General features: G+C 43.8%; 1 protein-coding gene across 1 annotated transcript in view; it reads right to left on the reverse strand.

The window, feature by feature from the left end:
* Tpd52 (tumor protein D52) overlaps positions 1 to 23533 on the reverse strand; it is a 140521-nt gene that overhangs the window by 38172 nt on the left and 78816 nt on the right. Inside the window, exon 6 of the mRNA XM_051196704.1 lies at positions 16389 to 16570. Coding sequence (XP_051052661.1) covers positions 16389 to 16570 — 182 coding nt within the window. The remainder of the gene's footprint in view (positions 1 to 16388; positions 16571 to 23533) is intronic.

The following is a 23533-nucleotide window of genomic DNA, read 5'->3' on the forward strand; positions in this document are numbered from 1 at the left end:
AAGCTCAGCAACACTGTGTGCATTATATCCTGCCACAGAGAGCATATGGCTCCGTGCAGGTTATGAATATCAACGTAGGAGATAAAAGCTGTCTTGCTCCTACATCATCAGATTCTAGATCAAAGGTTTTAACGTAGGTTACAGATGCTTAAGGGCTAATGGCTTTGTTGAGGGAGATCTGTCAAGTCCCGACACTACAATGTATGCACATATATACACGTTTAAGTTTTCCTAGACAATGTGCCCTCATTGTACTCTCAAATGGACCCAGTATAAGCAGCTATTGCTACGGAGACAGAATTGAACTCACTGAAGAGACTGTCATATACCAACTCAGCATGCAGTTAGCATATGCCTACATGGCGATTCTTTGTAATATAAAATAAATTGAACATAGCTGACAAGTTATGCTTTGCTCATCTAAACTCTGGTCTCAAATGTTTTGAGTACCAACAAACTAGTGAGTCTGTTTGACAAAAACTCCTTCTAAACTTTTTGTTTATAGAACTACGGCTCCAGTAACTCTTGCAATACAATCCCTGTGCATAACTGAGCCACAGAAAAATAACTCCTTAATTTGTGGTTAGAATAACCACTGCAGAACAACCTATAGTGGTGGCATGAAACTACCACAATTATAAAGTAACCAAGCAAATAATATACTGTGTCTCTAAGAGATATAATGTTATAAATCCAAAACACGCACTGCTATAAATAAAGTCCATGGTTGTTTGCTGAGATGCTCTGACTAGGGCGGCAGCGACAAAGGACACTCTTGGCATGCTTTATAAAGGAATAGCTAAGCTATTTGACAGTAGACTCGGTGGCACCACATGTATTGTTTGGGCTAAGAAATGAGGTAAACTGTGCTGCAGGCAGTAGCTTTGGGAAAAATGCAGCCTTTAATATAAACAAAGAATGGGTTTTCCTTTATAAGCCACGATAACGAAGTAGAAGGCAGCAGGATGGGCTCCCTAACTAGGTCACATGCCCTCTGCGAAACCGCTGGAATCAGAGCGGTCCATGTGTCCCCACGCTTATCTGCCGATGGCTCCAAGCAGATCACTTCCCTCAAAACTGAACCACTGGATCCTAGAATTGGAGAGACGTAAAGAGAAGCAGACAGTGGAGAGTGAGAGCCACAAGCTGTGTGACGAGCACATTCACAAAGCGGAAGGAGCTGAGTCTGGGCTCAGGGCGGTCTGGGCTGCCGGGCCATACCGTACTTTTTACAGAAAAGCCTTTTCAGCAGATATGAAATGTAGAACGAAGGCCTTCACTGACCACGGCTGCCGCGATCGGGGTTTCTTCACCTCATCCCCTTCCCCTAAATCCCAAGTGTTTGACTCCACCAATGCTTCTTAACTGAACGGGTTTCAACATATTCACTAAAATTAGTTGTGCCTCAGTCAATTTTCAACATTCACCTTACTGCCCCAAGGCAGTACAGGAGACCAAGATTCAGATTCAGAGGGGAAAGATGACTTTAAATTGCTTTTTGTGCTTGTTCGAGACAAGTCTCGCTGTTTAGCTGGGGCTGGCCTGGAATTCCCTCTCCTTCAGGTGCTGGGACTAAGGGTGTCCACCACACCTGGGACTAACGGTGTCCACCACACCTGGAATTAACGGTGTACACACCATCCCTGGCCCTAATTACTATTTGTAAGGGGTTAGTAGGAGCCAGTATCATGGCTCAGAAGGTAAAGCTACCTGCCACCAAACCTAACACCCTGAGTTTGATACTATCAGGCCGGACAGAGGAAAGAGAGAATGGACTCTTGAAAGCTGTACATTGCACATCCACAATAATAAATGTAATAAAATTAAAGGTGTAGTATACTATTTCTTTGCTACCTAAGTCACATTAAATTTTACAAACGGATCACATATCCGTATCAAATTTTAACCATAAAGAGTCATATTAATTTTTACCTAAGATCGCATATGAAACGTGTGTGTGTGTGTGTGTGTTTGTGCATGTGTGCGTGTACCTTAAATGACCTTATACCACTTGGGTTGACAATGCTCATAGGCTAGCAAAAGCCCCAGTACCCAGCATAAGAACCCCCCCTTCAAGTTGTTGGACAGGAGAGTTCAAGAGACTTCCCAAACAACATAGGCTAGCTATTGCCCTCGCTTACCCATAGAGGTCGAAAGTTAGTTCCTATTGTGAAAGATGTCACGCACTTCAGACACAGGATATTATAGGAAATTCTCCTCCCTGAGGACTAGCTTTCATAGTACCAGAAGGTGCCATGCAAGCTCTCAAGGGAGGGAAGCAACCAATAATCTAACCATCTGTGACTCCTACAAACCACAATGACAAGCATGGCAAGACATTCCTAAGGGGGCAATAGTGGCACTCATATCTTGTCGGTAACCAAGAGCTGTCTAAGGCCTGCTTACTGGAAACCCCGGCTAGTGAGGCTGTGGATCTCAGAGGAGACATCACTGTCTCTTTACTAAACCACCATGCTTCCTAATTACATTTTAAATCCTTACCCTTACATCCACAGACAAGTGTAACTCTCACCTGGCATCAAAGGAACCGCTCTGCAGCTAATGGAGACCATTACAGAAAACCACAATGCATTAAAACGCAGAAACAACTGATCGTGTGTTGCTCAGCCCTAACTGCTACAACACAACGCCTACACCCAGACTCCGGGATGTCATGGAGAAGGAAGCAGAAAGACCGTAGAGCCAGAGGACCAGGCAATCTGCTGTGAGATTGTGTCACCTTAAAACAACTATGATATCTCAACAATATGGCCGCCTAAAGAAGAGCCAAACAAGGACATCACTAATCAGTAAGCTAATATTGGAGGGGAAATTAACCATGGGCTTCTTCCCAGGCAGAGAACTATAGGAAGGCTGAGATCAGGGGACACGTCTTCCTCAGGAATAAACTTCCTAATCTGTTATCCAATACCAAATGGTCACTCCAGAAATTATGTAAAGGCATACTGTCTTAGTTAGGGTTTCTATTGGTGAGAGGAGACACCATGACCAAGGCAACTCCTGTAAAGGAAAACCTTTCATGGAGGGGGGCCGCTTACATTTCAGACGTTCAGGCCATCATGGTGGAGAGCAAGGCAGGGTGCAGCCAGACATCCTGGGGCCTACAACCTGATCACAGGCGAGAGGAAGGAAGGAGACTTGAGGGACCTCAAAACCCGTCCACACGCACAGTGACGCACTTCCTTCAATAAGGCCACACCTGTCACAACAAGGCCTCACTTCCCAACAGTACCCCTCCCTGACGGGGCCAATTACACTCAAACTACCCCAGTCACTTATGTTAAAAAGAAATTCTATCATGAAATAAAGGATGAACAAGTCTAAGAGCCCAAGATCTCATGAAAAGAACACAATACCATACCCTAGGCATGTGATTTTTAAAAGGCAATGTTATTAATAAAGACATGAAATGTCTTCATATGTCTGAAGAATATCAGTAACCCTGAAGTCTAGTTATTCTACTTAGTCTTTGGGAAATAATTTGATAAATCTTATCCTCAAAGATGTTCATGGCTATGTCATTTTCAAGAGTGAATAAGTAGAAATCAGCTATCTAATAACCAAGAGAGCCTAAGGAAATCAGACATATCCAATGGGGTGATGCTATGCTACAAAATTAAGTGAGAAACCCAAGTGTTAAAAGTATAAAGATTACAACTGAAGCCACAGACAAACAAAACCATCACCCGTGTCTAGCTAGTAAATCTGGAAGAAAATAAATCAAAATGACTGGCAAGATTCTGAAGGTTAAAACTCCCCACAGTGCCTTATGAAGATGCATTATTTTTAGGAGTTGAAACAAAAATGAAAATTTGATAACAGAAATACTGAATAAACAATTATTTATTAATTTGGCATGATCACTGAAGAATATTAGCTCTGATATAATAGTGATCCATACAGAGGAAGCTAAGTGAAGTTCGAATCTAACACAGAGAGACTGCCTGTTGTCACAGGCCTGTGATCCCAGCACTTGGAAGGGTAAGGAAGAAAGATCCAAGTGTAAGGCTGCTCTGTGAGACCGTGCCTCAAACAAGAACAAACAGACAAGCAAACAAACAAGCAAATGATGTGAAGACCCAACAGATTTAATTGAATTCTGTCAATAAAATGTTTTTAATGACTATTAAGAGAAAATAGGAAAGTTAGTATATAAAGAAAAATATATAAAATTTATTTTCAATAAAGTCTAAAATTTTAAAGAATGCAACTTTAGTATTTACAATAGGTATATAATTATTTTTTTTACTTTCATTTTCCTTATAAAAATCCAAGTACACATATTTTGGTTAGTTATTTGCCTAGTTAAAATAATAAACTTGAAATAGAGCCATCTATACAGAAAGGGGATAGACAGGTCCCACGGTATGCAACTCATTAACAAGAAAGACAGTATTTTGTGTAAGTTACTGTTTTAACTCTTTTGTAAGAGAAGCATATGCCAAAAAGGTGTTGAATTCTTTTAAGAAGCGATACTTCAAGGTGTGCTTGTTTCTACAATCAAGCAGTTGAAATGCCATAAAGAACTACAGAGCCAGGAGTCTGCCTCCCAGACAGACAGACTGCTCAGGGTGTGTGCATCGAGTTCAGCTTCAACATAAGCTCCACCTAAACCAGAATATGTCAGTTTACAGAAACTGAATATATTCTCTTTTTCTTAATCGTCTGAACCCGAAATGTTGATAATGTTGCCTAACTTAGAGGATTAGTGCATTTAACTACACTATAATGTACTTTAAACATTAAAAAGAAAGAAGAGGAAACTATGATGCTGTATCTGGAAACTAAGGAATTTGGATCACAGCCTTAATTTTACCCAGACTCCCTCCACCATTGACTCTGTTAAAAAAAAAAAAAAAAATCTAATTAATAAATAAATGTGCAATTTCCAAGAATTGTGACATTTCCAGAAAACGAAATTAATGGATAACCACTCCTTAGGAAATAAACATAAAACAAACTCCCTTAACTTGATTAAAAACATTGAGCAGAGCGGGAGTCCAAATCGGGGATCTCCTTTGGGCCTCTCCTGCTGGAGCTCAGGGAGCCGTGAAGAGGGCAAGGAAGGGCTGTAAGAGCTGGAGGGGTTGAAGAACCAGGACAACCGGGCTCACAGAATCAACTAAGCAGGGGCCACAGGGCTCACAGAGCCTGGGGCAGCCATCACAGAGGCCTGCAGGGGCCAGGCCTGCAGGAGGTCCTGCACACACACTGCGGCTGGTAGCCTGGGGGCCTGTGGGGCTCCCGGCAGAGGGTGAGGGTGTCTCCTACTCCTTTGCCTGCCCTTGGGACGCTTTTCCTGCACTTGGCTGCCTGGTATGAGGGCTTGTGCCCAGTCTCATGCGATGTGTTCCGCCACCTTCAGTTGACATCCCTGGAAAGGCTGCTCTTTTCTGAAGGGAAGGAGATCTGGAGAGGGGAAGGGAGTCTGGGAAGAGTGGTGGGAGGGGCAACTGTGGTCAGGGTACTGAAAACAAAACATAAATAAATGAATAAAAGCTTAAAAACTGTGCTCAAAGCCCAGCATGGCAAACAAAGAAAAAGAGAAAGGAAGTCCCTGCAGTCATTTATAGACATAAATGAGTAATGAATATTCACGTTGAATTTATACTCTGTAAGAGACTATGTGAGACAATATCATTTGTTCTGTAATATCTCACATATTCTTATTTCTTTAAAGTGATTTAACCTTCTTTTGGAAATGGAACTTCAGAACAGTCCTAAAAACTTAGGAAGCAGCTGTCAATAGCATCCCCACCATCATTAGTGGCTTATAAAGCTTCTGCCACACAAATGCTAAGCTTTACTTAAGCCATTTTTTTCTTCAAATTTCAGCCTGAAATCTCAGTGAAATAAATAAGTCAAAGAAAATCGTATTGATTTTCCAGCATCACTCTCTCCTGCCCTCCACCTGCCATTGATCGCTTTCCTCTTCTCAAAGTATTAACAAAATACACAAAATTCAGAATTAAAGTGCCCAAATAAAGGAGATTCTGGAAACCAGAATTGAAACATTTGCAATTGCAATTAGTAAAAGGTATTTCATTTCTGAAATAGATTTATTTGAGATTTCAAGTGTTTAAATTTTGCTAACAATTTTCAAAATAGCTGGAATATTATCTCTCTCGTTAAAAATTAGAATGTAAAGGCCAAGCAGAGTGGATGTGTTGAAAAGAACATAGGATTTTTGTTCTGTTGTTTGTTTGCTTGTGAGACAGGGATTCTCTGTGTAGCCCTGGCTGTCCTGGCACACACTAGGTAGAGATAGACCAGTCTGGCCTAGAACTCATAGGTCCACCTGCCTCTGCCTCCCAAGTCCTGGGATCAAAGGCGTGCGCCACCACCACATAGCTGAATTGCCACGCACGTGTGCATGTGCGCGCGTGTGTGTGTGTGTGTGTGTGTGTGTGAATGTGCGTGTGCTTGTGTTACTAGATTACTGCAGCCCCTTCAGAAAGTCCTTACCATGACAGTGTCTTCCACCGTTTCCCGCTAAAACTTTCACATCTTATGTTAAAGTTTTGGAACCACATAGTAGAAATTTTGATGAGGAGCCAATACAGGTAAAGTTGCCAAGTTCCAACATACATACATTTGTAGGAATATATTTTAGAAACCAATTCACCTTAAATTATATATTCCACATTGAAAAATGCAGTTTCCCCATTTTGAATCATAATTGTTGATATCATCATTTTCATAAGAACACACACTATATAAGACTGCTTTCAAGTAAAATATCTTAAGAAAAAATTTGTTTGCTTAATAAATTCAAAATGACTGAAGCAATATCATAAAATTCACACGAACATTTAATATGCTCAATCAGTACAAATTAAGGACCTAATTATACCTGCCTAATACTCAATTTGCATTTTAAAAGGGAACACAAAGTATTCTATTTTAGGTCTAAAAATAAGAGTCTGAATTAAAACTTTAAAAGAAACCTAACTATAATATATTTAAGGATGCTGCCCCCGCCCCTAAAAATCAGAACAAGCTAAGAACAAAGCATATTTTCAAGTATTGGACTATGCTGGACCGCAGTGATTTTACCTTACCAAGATGAAAGAAAAAGGTATGTATCAACAGGGCCACAAATGTATAAGTGTCAATTATACACACATCAAGTGTTTCCTAATTACTGACAGGCAGTGGTTTCTAAGGCAGGGGAACATCCAATCAACTCCGCTGGAAAAATTCTTCTTTGTTGTTAGGGTTAGGTTGCTGCTGAAGAACGTACCCGTTGTCTACCGCTGGGTAGACACTCTCTCAGGAGAAAGTATATTCAAGAGAGATGAGAAAGGCAAATGCCAGGAAAAGCACGGGACGGAAGGGTATACCTGACATGCCGTGTCCACAGGAAACCTTCATTTACCTCACAGTACAAACTGCCTCCCATCCCCTGGCTCAAACTCACTCAGTTAGGAGGCTTTCCGTCACTGTAACAAACGCCCAGCAGTCGGGCAAAAAGAAGAAAGAGGGCTCATTTTGGCTCACAGTTTTAGAAGTTTCCATTCATGGTGGCTTGGCTCGTGCGTCTGAGCCTTCAGTGTGGCGATATTATCGTGAAGGGTGGGCTCAGCGACAGAAATCATGAAACAAAGGGAACGAGGCAGCCTCCCTCCTCCCCTTTCAAGGACATGCCTCCAATCGCCTCAGTTCCTGGCACGAGGCCCTGCCCCCAAAGATCTGACCAGCTCTTTAACACCTGGACCTTTGTGGGGAGTAGAGCCCTACAACTCCTGTCCGCCACAGCCTGTGAAAGGAAGTGTCCTGAGGTGCCCTGGCAAATCCAGGTTCAGGCCCCGCTCAGGCAGGGCTGCTGCACTTCTGACTGTAAAGTGCAAGGGAAAGACACAGATGAAGAAAAATGATGGTAAAGGATGACCAAGAAAATGACAGTGTGGCCAATTTCAAGGATGGGGAAAGCCAGCAGGGTTAAATAATGACAGAAAGCACTAGAACAAAAATGGCTGGGCACATGACCAGAGACCACCATGCACTCATGACATGATGTTGGTGGCAAAGTCTTGCTAGGCAACGCGCAGGAATTTAGACATCAGGCAGTTTTGGGGACAGGAAAGAATGGAAAAATACGATTTTAAGGGAAAATACGATAAAATCGGAGGCATTTATTTTATCAAAGAAAACACACTGGGGAAAATTTAAGGTGGTGGATAGGGAATTCATAGAGTACTTAATGGAATCATAAGATATATCAGATATTTGGTTAGTTTTAAGTTACAAAATAGTAATTTCATATGGTTCATATAACATAATAATTTGATTTTAAGAAAGAAGATAGTTATCTGATAAGAGGAAGAAAAAGGGAATAAAATTTCTTAAGAGTAAAAAAAGGTAACAAAGAATACTAGAAATGGGTAAAGGAAAAAATTTTGTTTTTGTTTTTTGAGGCAGGGTTTCTCTGTGTAGCACTGGCTGTCCTGGAACTCGATTTGTAAACAGGGTTAGCCTTGAACTCACAGAGATCCACCTGCCTCTGTCTTTCGAGTGCTGGGATTAAAGGCGTGCACTACCACGCCCAGCAAAGAAAAAATTTTAAAGTGTATGCGCATGCATATACCCACATTGAGACCAAAGGGCAACTTACAGGGGTTGGTCGTCTCCCAGTGTGAGTTCTAGGGATGCAATCCGGGCCATTAACCCACACAGCCATCGCCCCAGCACGTGGGGAGGAGCTGTACGTGTCTAGCTGAAGCTGGGGAGGAGGAAGCTGCAGTGAACACAGGCTGCACACGCCCCCTTCCTCAACAGTGCTGGCTGTGCAGCTGCTCTGCCTGAGTGGGGTGCCCAACATGGAAGGGCTTCTTCAGGGTGGCGCCTCCCACAGAATGTGGCACACACACCCACAAGTCTCCACAGATGCTGACGCCTTCGAATTCTGGTTTTTTTTTTCCCTTGAAAATGACTTTTATTTTACTTTAAAAATATGTGCATAAGTGTATGTCTGCGTGGGTTGTGCATGTGAGTGTAGGTGCCCTGGGAATCCAGAAGAGGGCACTGAGATCCCCTGGAGCTGGAATTATGGGGGAGGGGGGAGTTAGCCACCTGATGTGGGTACTGGCAAACAATATCCGTGTCTTTACAAAAACAGTACCTGCCCTTAATTGACAATGCATCTGTCAGGCCCCTATATTCGGATTTCTTGTTTTGTTTTCCTCAGAAAGGTAGTAGATAAACAGATTTAGAGTCTGATAGGATTCTGATTCCAGGGCAACTACTCTACTGATGAGAGATGTCATTCTGTAAATATGTTTCTCTTATTGGCTAATGAATAAAGCAAGATAGGCGGGACTAGGAGACAAGGAGGAGAGAGAAAGTAGTAAGGAGGAGATTCAAGATGTATGTAGTACCAACAGGGTAGAATTCCAGGCCCTCTCTCCAGTAAGATAAGACCACATGGAAATACTTAGATTGATAGAAATGGGTTAATATTTAAGACAGAGCTAGCCGATAAGAAACACTAGTAACAGGCCAACAGCTTTATATCTAATACAGAATCTCTGTGTGTTATTTGGGGCTGGTGCAGTGGTGGAACCAGGCTGATGGGAAATTCCACTCTTTTAATGTTTGGAAATTCCACTCTTGACCCAAGTGAAGGAGAAAAGCCTTGACTTTTTCTCCTCTATCCTACTGAGGTTTTAATGTCAGAGTTTTTGTGGAACAACTTACAAAGGCTTGCATTCCTTGAGAAATAGCTACACCAAGCCATGGCCAGATGACTTGTGACCTTTGCAGTCCTGAGATGGCATTAAAAACTCACTAGATATTTCTTTTGACCATCTCTGCCCTGGTAGCGTTTTGCACAGGTGAACAGCTACAGAGCAACCAGTTCTGGTAGCCACAAAAGAGAGTCTGTAACAACCAAGCCAACAGAGAAAAATCCAAAAGCAGTTTCTGTGCTATGCATCCCAACTAGGAAGAACTCAAACCTCTTGATACTATGCACAGTCTACACCACATGTTTCCACAAGTCGGACATTTCTAGAAAAGATCATAATTTACAATCTGACTACATGAACACATAACTTGTATAACTATTGTCTTTCATTTAAAGTTAAATATAACACACCCCTTTACTGTTAAATTATCATAGATGTATTAAGAAGAGCTAGCTCATATGATGAGTCTAAATCACCAATCTAGGCAAAAATAGACACAATTTTACAGGTATTTTTTGTCTTCTGAAATAGACTCAATTCAAATATTTATTTTCTCTTTGCCAATAATACACCTTGAAAACTTGAATTTTTGAAACACCCACTATATACTCCATTCTCTATCTGACCCTATATATTTCATACCCTGAAATAGAAACAAAGACTGGAAAATTAGCTTGTTTATTCCACCCCAGTGTCAAACAAAAGTACAAATAACATTCGGGGCACGTGCAAGTTACCTTGGAGCTGCCAATCATGCTTGTTTTGAAACTCTTGGATTTTCAGAGCTGTCAATCATGTGTGTTGTGATAGAGATGCCAGAGTAGAGATAATGCATTAAGAGGTACAACCCTCATTTACACATTAATAAATAAAAGGAGTTTTTACTTATACAACAGAGCTGAACAATTTTACAATTCCTGAAAAATGAAAATATAACAATGAAATGAGAAGGTTTCGAGAATTTGACAAATAAATAAGCACTGATAAACTGTGCAGAGTCTGTATTTTGGTAAAGATAGACTCGCCCCTTGCCTGGTAACTATTCACAACTTGAATGCCCAAGAATGAAAATGAGAGAATCAAAACGATCTTAATGAGCGCAAGCAGGCAGAAACGTCTAAAATAACACCCCTCTGTTCTACCTCCCCTGCACAACTCAACGCACTACCTACCTTTTGAGTCACAGCTGAGATAGAACCCTGATCCAGACGCATCCTCTGCCTCCTGTATCAAGAGCAGCCTCGCCTCTCCCCGCTTGCTGAGGGCCTGTTTCCCCATGTCAGGCTTTACTCACACAGCCATCATGCCTTTCTAACAGCTTCTTCAGTGACCTCACTCTAGCATTTCACTTCAGTGAGCACCCCACACCTCTTCACTGAAACACAGATGCCATCCATGTAACCTGTTAAAACATTCCAGTGGCTATTGGTCCCCTTCCAGATAAAGCCGCATTTTAGAGCAGCATCTGTGTTACTGAAAACCTGTACTCTGTCCACCTGCCACCTCCCCGCACATCCCCTTACGCCAGGCTGGCTAGGCATCTGGGGTCCCAGACATGGGCTCTCTTACCCGGCAAGTCTCTTGCCTGGCCCACACTTTGCACAGATGTCAGCAGCCCTGCCCTCACAGCCTCCCTGACGGTGCAAGCAGCAGAGACACTGAGCCCCGCCTCCATTCCTCGGCCTCCAGAACTCGGTGAAAACCACGAACACGGTGTTATGTGCGTGGCAGTGTTCTCTGTACCATGGACTGAATAAACGCTCCGGATGCAGGGATTCTCTTTAATCCATGCATCACTAGCATTAATAACACCGGAATAGCTTTAATGCAGTGGTCCTCACTTTTCCTAATGCTACGTATGACCTTCAACACAGTTCCTCATGTGATCGCCACACACAGAATTATTTCACCACTACTTCATAACTGCAACTTTGCTACTGCTATGAATCATAATGTGAGTATCTGTGTTTTCCCATGGTCTTAACCCCGTGAAAGGGTCCTTAGGCCCCAAAGGGGTGAGACACAATGCTCTACTAGCTACACACGTGAAGTTTTCTGGACTCTATGAAGAATTACAGAACTATGCTCTGTTTGTTTAAAAATAAATGTTTTACAGGTATATTCCAAAGCAACCAAATTAATCATAAAGCTATTCTTTAGGCTTAACAGCTTTTTAATGGAATTTCATGATCTACTTACAAGTTCCCTATAAGAATTTCACTTCTTCAAACACAATCTAGAATCCAATAATCCCATCTTATTTTTCCTACTATTCTTACTAAAGGAGTTAAAGCTTCTACCATGACAAATGCTCATGTCCCACCTTGGCTGGGTCAACTGACACTGTTCTACTATGTGACCACTCCTATCAAGGGCTTCAGTGAATAGAGGGAAACCCCACAGCAGCTACATTTCACTCATCAGGAAGTTCCTTATCTGGTGACATCAAGTATTCCCGGAAGCCAATGAGAAGAGTTGAGAAACTGTCACAATACATGTTGACGCTCATGTGATAACGTGCATTCACTTGGAGAAGAGCATGCTGGGTCCTTAGTCAGCAGCCATTCTTATTTTAAGCGCAACAAATTCTCAGGTTTCAGCACATGGGAACAGGAAAAATGTAGGAGATGTGAGAGAGCAGAAATGGGCATCATAACGGAAAAGTTGAAACAGAACTATAGACCTGGGGGCTATGTGGTTACTGAGCAGTAATTCTGTATGGTATCTGGGTGATGATAAAATATATGCATTCATATTTGTAAGTATGATTTTGGGACATAAAAAACAGAAAAGGTTAAGCTTTAAGCCCAATGAAGTGAAAATCCCCTACATTCTATAAAAGCACCAAAGAATTAAAAGTTAATAAGTACTATGTGTATCAAAAGACTTCTGTTTCCTGCAAAATAATCTGAATTTCTAAATAGCATGAGCCATGCTGACTTAAGCTACCAATCAGTGTTAAACATAACCAATTCCTGTTACTATTGTTGTCACTAAAATTATAATCTCAATTTATTCTAAAAAGCCTGGGCCCTTATTCATTACTGTACTGGTGATAACACTGTTAAATATGGAATGCCATTGTCCTAATCAGTTTGAGATGGCTACAGCAAAGCCTCAGAACAATGGCAGCTCACAAACAACAGCTAGATGTGTCTCAGAGTTCTGGAAGTTAAGGAGTCTACGAAGGGAGCAGCTGGGTCTGTGTCTGATGAAGGCCAAGCCCTGGGACACCGAATCTACCCTCAGCTGCTGGAAGGAAGGGCCAAGGAAGCTCTCAAGTGCCTCTCACAAAAGCACTAATGCCACTCATGGGGACGCCCTCTCATGACTCAATCCCTTTCCAACAGCCCAACCAACCTCCTAATAGCACCACACTGGTGATCATGTTTAACATCCGAATCTTGGGGAACACACACGCACACACACGTACACACACACACACACACACACACACACGTACGCACACCCACACGTACGCACACCCACACACGCACACACTCAAGAGCACAGCAACCATGGCCCCCTGGACAGAGTACTATAGCAAACCACCCTGTGTTCTGTAACAGACCTGCATCTGTCTTTCTCACTAATACACTGGGAGAGAAGTACTGCAAAGGCTAAATTTCGATGACATGTGAATATCTTGTGTTTCATGGTCTGCAAAGCAGCAAAGTTGGGCAGAAAACCCTCATGGTCCCTGGACTGACACAGAGCCCTAGGCTGAACCTCTGCCTTGTGATGGGAGATGTCATTCTGTAAATATGTTTCTCTTATTGGTTAATGAATAAAACACTGTTGGCCAATAGGAAAGCAACATAGGTGGGACTAGGAGGAGAGAGGAAGGAGTAGGGAGGAGATCCAAGATGTAGCACCAACAGGGTAGAACTCCGGGCCCTCTCTCCGGTAAGATGAGACCACGTGGAAATACTTAGATTAATAGAAATGGGTTAATATTTAAGATAGTGCTAGCCAATAAGTAACACTAGTTACAGGCCAATAGCATTATATCTAATGCAGCGTGTCTGTGTGTTATTTGGGGCTGGTGTGGCTGTGGGTCCAGGCCGGTGGGAAAGCCTACACGTAACCTCTGCCTTGTTAAAGCTGATTGTGTAACTGCGGCACATTATGCCCAGAGATTCATCTCGTTCATCTATCTGGAAAACAGCAAGGACATCGTCTACATTCTGTTTTTGTGAGACAAACCTGTTAATATGAGTGTACATTGTGTGCATGTGACAGAAGAAAAAATATCCAAAGGAAAGGGTAGGCAAATACTGAAAAGGGCTTTGTCTAAATCACAGCCAAAGCCCTCTGGCCATAGAAGAACAAAAGGAGACTCAGACAAAAGAGACAGATAAGCTGTAAGGATGAGAAGCAAAAGCAAACCAACGTAAACACACCAACACAGGACACCACCTTCTCTGAGTAAGGGTCCACTGTGGAGTTCTGTCTACTGTCTTTTTCTTAGCCTTGCCTATATTGTAAGACTTATGCCTGTCAGGGCCACCATTGGAAAGAGAACCCGACAGAAAGGCATCTGCAAAGCAATACTTCCCAAACTTTACCATCTTTTATTGTATGCATGAGTGGGAGAGTCTAAGAGAAGGCCTTACTCTGTAGCCTGGGCTGGTCTGGCACTTACTACATACGTCAGACTGACTTTGACCTTCTGCCTTAGTGCTCCAAGTGCTGCATTATAGTGGTAATGCCACTCTTAACTATGTTTCTCAGCCTTCAAATATTCTTGCTCAATCAATTCTTTTGGAAAATCAAACCTGGAGTCTTATAAAAACATCAAAACTACCTTTCATGACTGGGCATGGTGACACACGTTTGTAATCTCAGCACTTAGAGGAGACTGAGGCATAAAAGTCTATGCTGAGTTCTAGATGAACCTGAGCTACTTAGTAACACCCTATCTTGAAAAGCAAACCAGTCAACGAAACAAACAAATAAGCAAATAATTAGCTCTGGTAAGAACAACTTGAAAAGATAATGGCGGAGGCCCAGCAGTTGAAAACACTGGTTGACCTTCCAAAGGACGAACTCATAACTGCTGAGTCCGGGGAGGGACTCTTTCTTAGCACACGTGTAGGGAGGGGCATGTGCGTACTGCAGGCATGCACACGTGTATGTATGTGGAGGCTGGCTGTGGTCATCTTCTACCTTACTGACTGAGACTCAGGGAACCCGCTCTCTGCTCCTGCAAATGTCAGTATTACGGCAGGAGCCGCACCACCCACTCGGCATTTATGCGGGTCTCTGAATCCAAGCCCTGGCCCTTCTGCTTGCTACTTGTTCTGCAAGTGCTGTAACCCTTGAGCCATCTCCCAGTCCATCTTTTCTTTCTTTTCGAGACTGGGTCTCACTTTGTAACCGTGGCTGGCCTAGCACTCAGAAGAGATCCACCAGTCTCTGCTAGGATTAAGGGTGTGTTCCACGAACCTGGCACAAACATCTTTTCTATTTGTATATATGTACATGGGGGGTGGTGGTGTTTGAATGTCTCTGCCTATGCACGTGTAAGCCTAAGGTTGACACTGGATGCCCTCCTTGATCACACTCCACCTTATTTACTGAGGCAGACTCTCTCACTGGAACCCAGAGCTGGCCAGTTCAACTAGTGCCAGCTTCCTCCAGGAGCCCCACTTCTGACTCCCATGAGCATTACCACATTAATGGCTGCAGAAGGCTCTGAGAATAAGTGATGGCTGTGTGTGCGGTCTTAAAAAGACATTCACACCTCCCCCTCCCGTAAGGCTCAAGGGACATTTCAGAAGCGGGGGCGGGGCTCTAAGGGCCAGAAGACAGGAACAGAGTTGCACAGTACCAACTTCACCAGCTTCCAGGCAGCACGCAGGCAGGTACTGCATCAAGGGCTCACGGAAGCTGCCACGCCTGCACTAGGTCTGCAAAACGAGCTCATCACCAGCCGGGCAAGCACATGAACACAGGACAGGCTGATGGCACCCTGTCTCTCACTACTGAACGGTCTGCTAAGAGGCTCAGGGAGGGGGAAGCCATTGCTTGCAGTCTGTGCCCACTGTGCCCTCCCAGGCTCCAGTGTGTACTCGAATTCAGTGGTCACATAGATGGCCCCAGTTAAAATCAACGAGTCACACAACAAAACCAAGTCATGAAGCTGGGAAGGGTCTGGCATGATGGGAGGGAGATAAGAGAGAGTAGGAAGGAGTAATCAAAATGTATCGTCTACGTATGATCAACAAAACCTAAATAACTACACACGATCAAAATGTATCATCTATGTATGAAACTGTCAAAGAACAAAGTTAGTTAAAAAAAAAAAATCACCTGTGTTCAACAAAACCTAAATAACTACACACGCATGGGGGAGGTATGCATTCACCAGTGTGAGGAGACCGGAAGTCAACATCTCAACACTGGATGTCATTTCTTAGGCACTGTCCATCATGTATTCTTTTCTGAAACAGGGTCTTTCATTGGCCTCAAGCTGCCCAGGTAGACTATATGGGCTGGCCAGTGAACCCTAGGGACCCACCTGCCTCCCAGGCCTGGGGTTACAACTGCTTGTACCAAACCTGGCTTTCTGTGGGGTTCCAGGGTTGGAACTCATGATGGCAGAACAAGCAATTTACTGACAGCCATTTTCCTGCTCCTGTGAACACATGAAAGCCACTTAGAAACGATTCTACTTACTCGCCATCCACCTCTGGCCTTTTACAGACGCAGTGAAACTTGCCACCAAAATCTATGTAGAGATCATCCTCCACAATATGAAAGATCCGTCCAATGACCAGCTTGTCCTTGGCAGGCCCCATCTGGGTCAGCGGAGAGTGTCTCAGCATGGAGGCAAAGGACTCCACATTTTTTGCAGACTCCTAAATATGAGAAAAAATATTTATATACATGAAATCCACCAAAAAGATGAGAGTAAGTTTAACAGGGACTTAAAGAGGTAGGATGTGGGTAGTGCTGCAGATCCTGGGCTCTCGAAGCACATCCAAAGAGACCATACTGACCTCACTCGCAGAACTGACCATGTGCAAACAGTATCTAGCCCACAAATATCAGTCTGAACATGAGTCCTTGTTATAGAATAACTTTAGACAACTCAGGTTGGCCTTTATGCCCCTCTATTTTTCTGATATAAAATTGCAAAGGAAAAAACAGCCTCTAAGTCTTTTGTACTACAAACTTTTTAGGAGTCTTCTGCAGGTATCTGCTTGGACGCTGAACACGGGATGTTGTGAAGGTATTTTCTAACTCTTCGACTATTTCCTAGACATGCTTCTTTAGAAATCTGAATGCAAACTTGTGTTTTCTAGTCATCTTTAATTTGAATATGGGATGTGTGTACAAATGTTGGTGCAAAATAAGTACCAGGTTTCTATTTGTGAGAGCAAATTACGGAGGAATATTAATAACTTGATGTGACTACCTCTATCTACCTATACCTGAATTATGAATGAATTTTACATACTAAGGCTTATTAATCATTCAGTGGCATGTACCTTCAATTACACAACCACATCTGTAACAGAATTTTAATGTGCTACTCTGAGGATTACAAACACATATGCCTGGTCGTGAGGGCCCTTGGAAGAACTAGGTGCTAGGCTGGTGGGAAGAACCACACTCAGCCTTTTAAAAACACATTCATGTTGAAAAAGAAAACAAACAAATAAATACACACTCCATTTTATAAATGAGGCAAAACATGCCCAAGAGGTTCAGTTTGGCTCATGGGCCATAGTTTTATGAGCTCAGCTTCATGGGAAAATGGACAAGACACTTGACTGATGCTCAGTCTCTCAGGTGCTAGAGTGTGTGTGTGTGTGGGGAGTGTTGGGGGAGTAATCGCAGTAGGAGGTAACATACTGGGAAGGACTCCTCAGCACACAAAGTCAACACAAGCCAAAGCCGTATCAGCAGACGTGGACACCAGGGCAGGCCAGGACCCCATCCCACCAGCTCATAACCCTCAGCTCAGCTCCCAGAAAAGTATCGGAAAAGCAGATCTTGCCAGGCAGTGGTGGCCCACGCCTATTTAATCCCAGCATTCAGGAGGCAGAGGCAGGTGGAATCTCAAAGTTCAAAGCCAGCCTGGTCTACAGACTGAGTTCCAGGACAGCCAGGGTGGTTACCCAGAGAAACCCTGTCTTGAAAACCAAACCAAACAAGGAGGTCTTGCTGAGATAAAGGGAAGGCACACCCTAGGGTGGCGGCTCTCCCCTTCCTAATGCTGCAGCCCTTTATCACAGCTCCTCACCGTGTGATGACCTCCTCTCAACCACTACGACCTCCTAACTGCAATTTTGCTTCCGTTATGAGAAATTCTTTAGAGAGAAGGAGATTTGTTAAGGTCAGAAACTTAGATTAAATAAAGAGCAGAAGGACCCTGGAAAAGAGTGAGCATGTGGAAAATGAAGACTTCTTTACTGCTCGTATTCTTCACCCATCTATTTAACAGGCAATCACTTGTTCATGAGCAACACAGTTCATTAATGACAAAGGGGTCGATTCTCTAAGACAACACAACAGCCCTACACATCTATAGCAAAATAACAGCAGCCCTGACTGTGACAGCAAAGCCGAGAGCCACGAGGACAACTGGGTAAAGCCAAAACTGCCATCCGATTCCTGCACAACAGCCCGCTGTTAGAGACAGAGAGCGACAAAGACATGGTAAGCTTTCCCAGCTCACGTGGGCCATTCACCATGTTACATTAACTTCTAGGTCATAAACACCTTTACTGTGCTTAGCTGGAGGTGGAGGCCACTGGTAGAGGGATTGCCTAGCGTTTGCAAGGCCCTGGTGTGAACTCCAGCATCACAGACAGAAGGGAAGAAGGGGGTGGGATGGGGGACAAATAATAGGGAAAGGAGGAGACACGGGATGGAGGGAGTGTAAAAGTTAGGGTAAGCATACAATGTTTGATCTCCAACCATAACACAATTAAACTAAGACAGAGAGAGTTCAAAACCACATAGTGCTTAGATACTAAACTTCATGTTTCTTTCTATGCACAAAAGACAAGCAAAACTCTCCAGAAAACTCTGTAAGTACTTTGAGGTAATTTAAAATAAAAAGAAAATTTACGGAGCTGTGTGGCTTACAGTGAAAACACTGCTTTGACTCTTACAGAACTGCATACATGTGTACCATAATAAGTACATGACACACATGTGTACTATGAGTACATGACACACGTGTGCACTATGAGTACATGACACACGTGTGCACTGAGTACATGACACAGTGTGCACTATGAGTACATGACACACATGTGCACTATGAGTACATGACACACGTGTGCACTATGAGTACATGACACACGTGTGCACTATGAGTACATGACACACGTGTGCACTGAGTACATGACACACATGTGTACTATGAGTACATGACACATATGTGCACTATGAGTACATGACACACGTGTGCACTGAGTACATGACACGTGTGTACTATGAGTACATGACACACGTGTGCACTGAGTACATGACACACGTGTGCACTGAGTACATGACACACGTGTGCACTATGAGTACATGACATGAGAGCAGAAGGGGGAGGAAGAGATGAGCAGGGAGGGGCGTGGAGGGGGTGGGGTGGGGGATGGGAACAAACAGGGTAGGGTGGACATGGTGTGGAAGTGTCAGGGTGAGGCCATCATGGTACATGCTAAAAACAATTAATAAGAGGAAAATGTCACACTACCAGGCCTCTTCCCCACTTTCCCAAAGGGAGCTATGGCTATTTGATCAGGGTGACTGTCCACCACGCAAAGGAACACAGAGTTTTCAGCGCTGAGCTGAGCCGGCAGTAACTCCAGGGAAGATAAGTCACAGCCGTCAGAATGGAGGTCGTTGGCGACCACAGGCTCAGCGGTGTTTGAGCTCAGTTCTATCCGTGTATGCACTCTGCGCCTACCTTCTCGCTCTATAATGTATAACCGATACATTATAGACACATTCGACGTCTGGCAAAATCCCCACACTAGTTCTGATTTGTGGACCCAGGCCTATGACGATGGGGAAGGCCAGCAGGAGACACACAACAGCAGTGGTTCTCAGTCTGTGGGTAGAAACCCCTTTGCCAAAACTATCTAAAAAAAAAAAAACTTATGATTTATAACAGTAGCAAAACTACAGTTATGAAGTAGCAACAAAATTGTTATTGGGGCCACCACAACATGTGGAACTGTATTAAAGGGTCACAGAATTTGGAAGGTTGAGAACCCTTGCACTAGAATCTCCCTACTTAGCAAGTACACTAAGAGCAGTGCGGTATTCCCTGAAGAATTGCAGCCACCACAAAGAACTCAGTACAGGAGACCCTACCTCATTCCACTTAGCTACCCCATTCCCACTCAGCTACCCCATTCCCAATCAGCTACCCCATTCCCACTCAGCTACCCCATTCCCAATCAGCTAACTCATTCCCACTCAGCTACTCCATTCCCACTCAGCTACCCCATTCCCAATCAGCTAACTCATTCCCACTCAGCTACCCCATTCCCTATCAGCTAACTCATTCCCACTCAGCTACCCCATTCCCACTCAGCTAACTCATTCCCACTCAGCTACCCCATTCCCAATCAGCTACCCCATTCCCACTCAGCTACCCCATTCCCTATCAGCTAACTCATTCCCACCCAGCTACCCCATTCCCACTCAGCTAACTCATTCCCACTCAGCTACCCCATTCCCAATCAGCTACCCCATTCCCACTCAGCTACCCCATTCCCAATCAGCTAACTCATTCCCACTCAGCTACCCCATTCCCACTCAGCTAACTCATTCCCACTCAGCTACCCCATTCCCACTCAGCTAACTCATTCCCACTCAGCTACCCCATTCCCAATCAGCTAACTCATTCCCACTCAGCTACTCCATTCCCACTCAGCTACTCATTCCACTCTGCTACCCCATTCCCAATCAGCTACCCCATTCCTACTCAGCTACCCCATTCCCACTCAGCTACCCCATTCTCACTCAGCTACCCCATTCTCACTCAGCTACCCCATTCTCACTCAGCTACCCCATTCCCACTCAGCTACCCCATTCCCAATCAGCTAACTCATTCCCACTCAGCTACTCCATTCCCACTCAGCTACTCATTCCACTCTGCTACCCCATTCCCACTCAGCTACCCCATTCCCACTCAGCTACCCCATTCTCACTCAGCTACCCCATTCTCACTCAGCTACCCCATTCTCACTCAGCTACCCCATTCTCACTCAGCTACCCCATTCCCAATCAGCTAACTCATTCCCACTCAGCTACTCATTCCACTCAGCTACCCATTCCCACTCAGCTACCCCATTCCCACTCTGCTTGTCTGCATGGTCCAGTAGAAACAGATGGTCTTAGAGGATGACAGTTTGTTAGCAGAAACTCAGTAGAAAACCAATTGTAGCTACTGTTCTAGATGTAATTTCATGGCTGGAACAAATCAAGTATTCCTGAGCACCTGGCATGCCACTACTGAGCTGATTAGAGCTTCCTTTCCCCAAACCCAACAGTAAAGGCACACATCTCACAGCTCTATGCTGTAACATAACCCTTAGGAATTTTACTATCAGCCCATTCCACTGGACATCATTCTGGTGATGGAAACTTGAGGTAAGCAGCAGCAACTCTATCCTCTGGCCACACAATAAGAAAGTCCTATGCCACAGAGGGAAAAATGAGCCCTGCCCTGAGAAAATTCTAGGGTTAGTGGTCTGGGACATATAAAGGCACCCCTATTCCTAGCAGAAGCACAATGCCTACTGATTCTCGTTGTTGTCTAGAGGCAACAAATACACTTTTGATCTGTATTTCTATTCTATATTCCTATTTTACAAGTTAACCTCAAGCATGCCAGTTTTTCATGCCAGAACAAGAGAAGGCCTTACTGCAGATGCAGACGCAGGTGTCCGTGCAAGCCGTTCCCTCTCTTGGGCTGCATAGCCTGGCAGATACAGTGGCACCTGGAAAGTCCTGCAGCAGATGTAGAGAATGAAGACTTGCAAGGCCCTCTGTAGGTGACCCAGGGTGTAGAACAAGGTAAAACTGAAAGATGGACGGAGGGAGGAAAGATCAGTACTCAGAACTCTGAACTTCAGGGATGGAGGGGGGGAAGATCAGTACTCAGAACACTGAGCTTCAGGGATGGAGGGGGGGGGAAGATCAGTACTCAGAACACTGAGCTTCAGGGATGGAGGGGGGGAAGATCAGTACTCAGAACTCTGAACTTCAGGGATGGAGGGGGGGAAGATCAGTACTCAGAACTCTGAACTTCAGGGATGGAGGGGGGGAAGATCAGTACTCAGAACACTGAGCTTCAGGGATGGAGGGGGGGAAGATCAGTACTCAGAACACTGAGCTTCAGGGATGGAGGGGGGGAAGATCAGTACTCAGAACACTGAGCTTCAGGGATGGAGGGGGGAAGATCAGTACTCAGAACTCTGAACTTCAGGGATGGAGGGGGGAAGATCAGTACTCAGAACTCTGAACTTCAGGGATGGAGGGGGGAAGATCAGTACTCAGAACACTGAGCTTCAGGGATGGAGGGGGGGGGAAGATCAGTACTCAGAACACTGAGCTTCAGGGATGGAGGGGGGGAAGATCAGTACTCAGAACACTGAGCTTCAGGGATGGAGGGGGGGAAGATCAGTACTCAGAACACTGAGCTTGGCTTATGTAAAATGAGTAAGTAGTTTCGCTGGATTATCAGGAATTCAGAAGGAACCACGAATGCCATTATTATTATTATTAATCTTGACCATTATGAAGTGCCACTCTCACAAATTTGAAGGCCTAAGTTTGATCTTCAGAAGCAACAGAAAAAAAGGAGGAGGAGGAGGAAAGAAATTTTAACAAGAAAGTAAAAACATTTAAAACTTATTTACATGAAATCCATCTAAGTTACTGTGCAAATAAATAAAACTATGAAGTGTCCTGTAAAGCAGAAGGGTGTTCTGCTGTGCAGGCCCTAAACTTGCAATGCACTGAAGAGGGACAGGGGCGCCCTCTACTGTAAGGAAGCAGTACCAACAGCCTGAGTACAGAAAGAGCCATTCTCTGCTTAATACTGCCATCTTTGGGCAGTTAACAGGGGTCATATGTCACAGATCACACTGTGTAAGTGACATAAGAGGATTTAAAACTTAGGGACAGAAAGGCTGGGATATCACTCAAAGATACAACAACAGCCTACCATGTGTGAGGCTCAGGCTTTGATGCTCTACTCCACAAAGGAAAAAAATATAGAAAAAAATGTATTCACAAAAATCTCTATCAAACGTTTGCCAATAGCTCTTTTATGCTCCAGAATAAGCTGTATTGATCACAATAATGAATAATACTTTCTCCTTACACCCTAAATAAGCTAAACAACTAACAAATTGGAAAAACTACCAACATCAAAGCTGGTAAACCAAGGGAAAAGAGGTGTGGCCACCTGAGGGAATAAGTAACCATAGAACCCACAGGTCCTTCAAATCCAAATTTATCTAGTAACTTCTGCAAGAACTCGGGGCAGACAACTATGTAGACCAAGTCCTGAATTCTTGGCATATATGAAAACGCCACAATAAAACCCATTATTTTATGAGATTAATATCTGCTAGAGAAAAAAGTCAGAGGGTACCACTTGAAATTTCATCACTATATACACAAATTTTTAAATCCACAAACGGGCATCTGAGGTGCTATTTTTGCATTTATAACTACTCAACCACCAAACTAAGTTTTGTTACAATGTAAATCAATATATTTACAGTGAATCTGCACATAGGAGACGCACCCAGCGTGGAGAGCACTTAAGCAAGACCAAGCACATGCCATCTATC

The sequence above is a fragment of the Phodopus roborovskii genome, unplaced genomic scaffold, assembly GCF_943737965.1.
Source record: "Phodopus roborovskii unplaced genomic scaffold, PHOROB, whole genome shotgun sequence".
Lineage (NCBI taxonomy): Eukaryota > Metazoa > Chordata > Mammalia > Rodentia > Cricetidae > Phodopus > Phodopus roborovskii.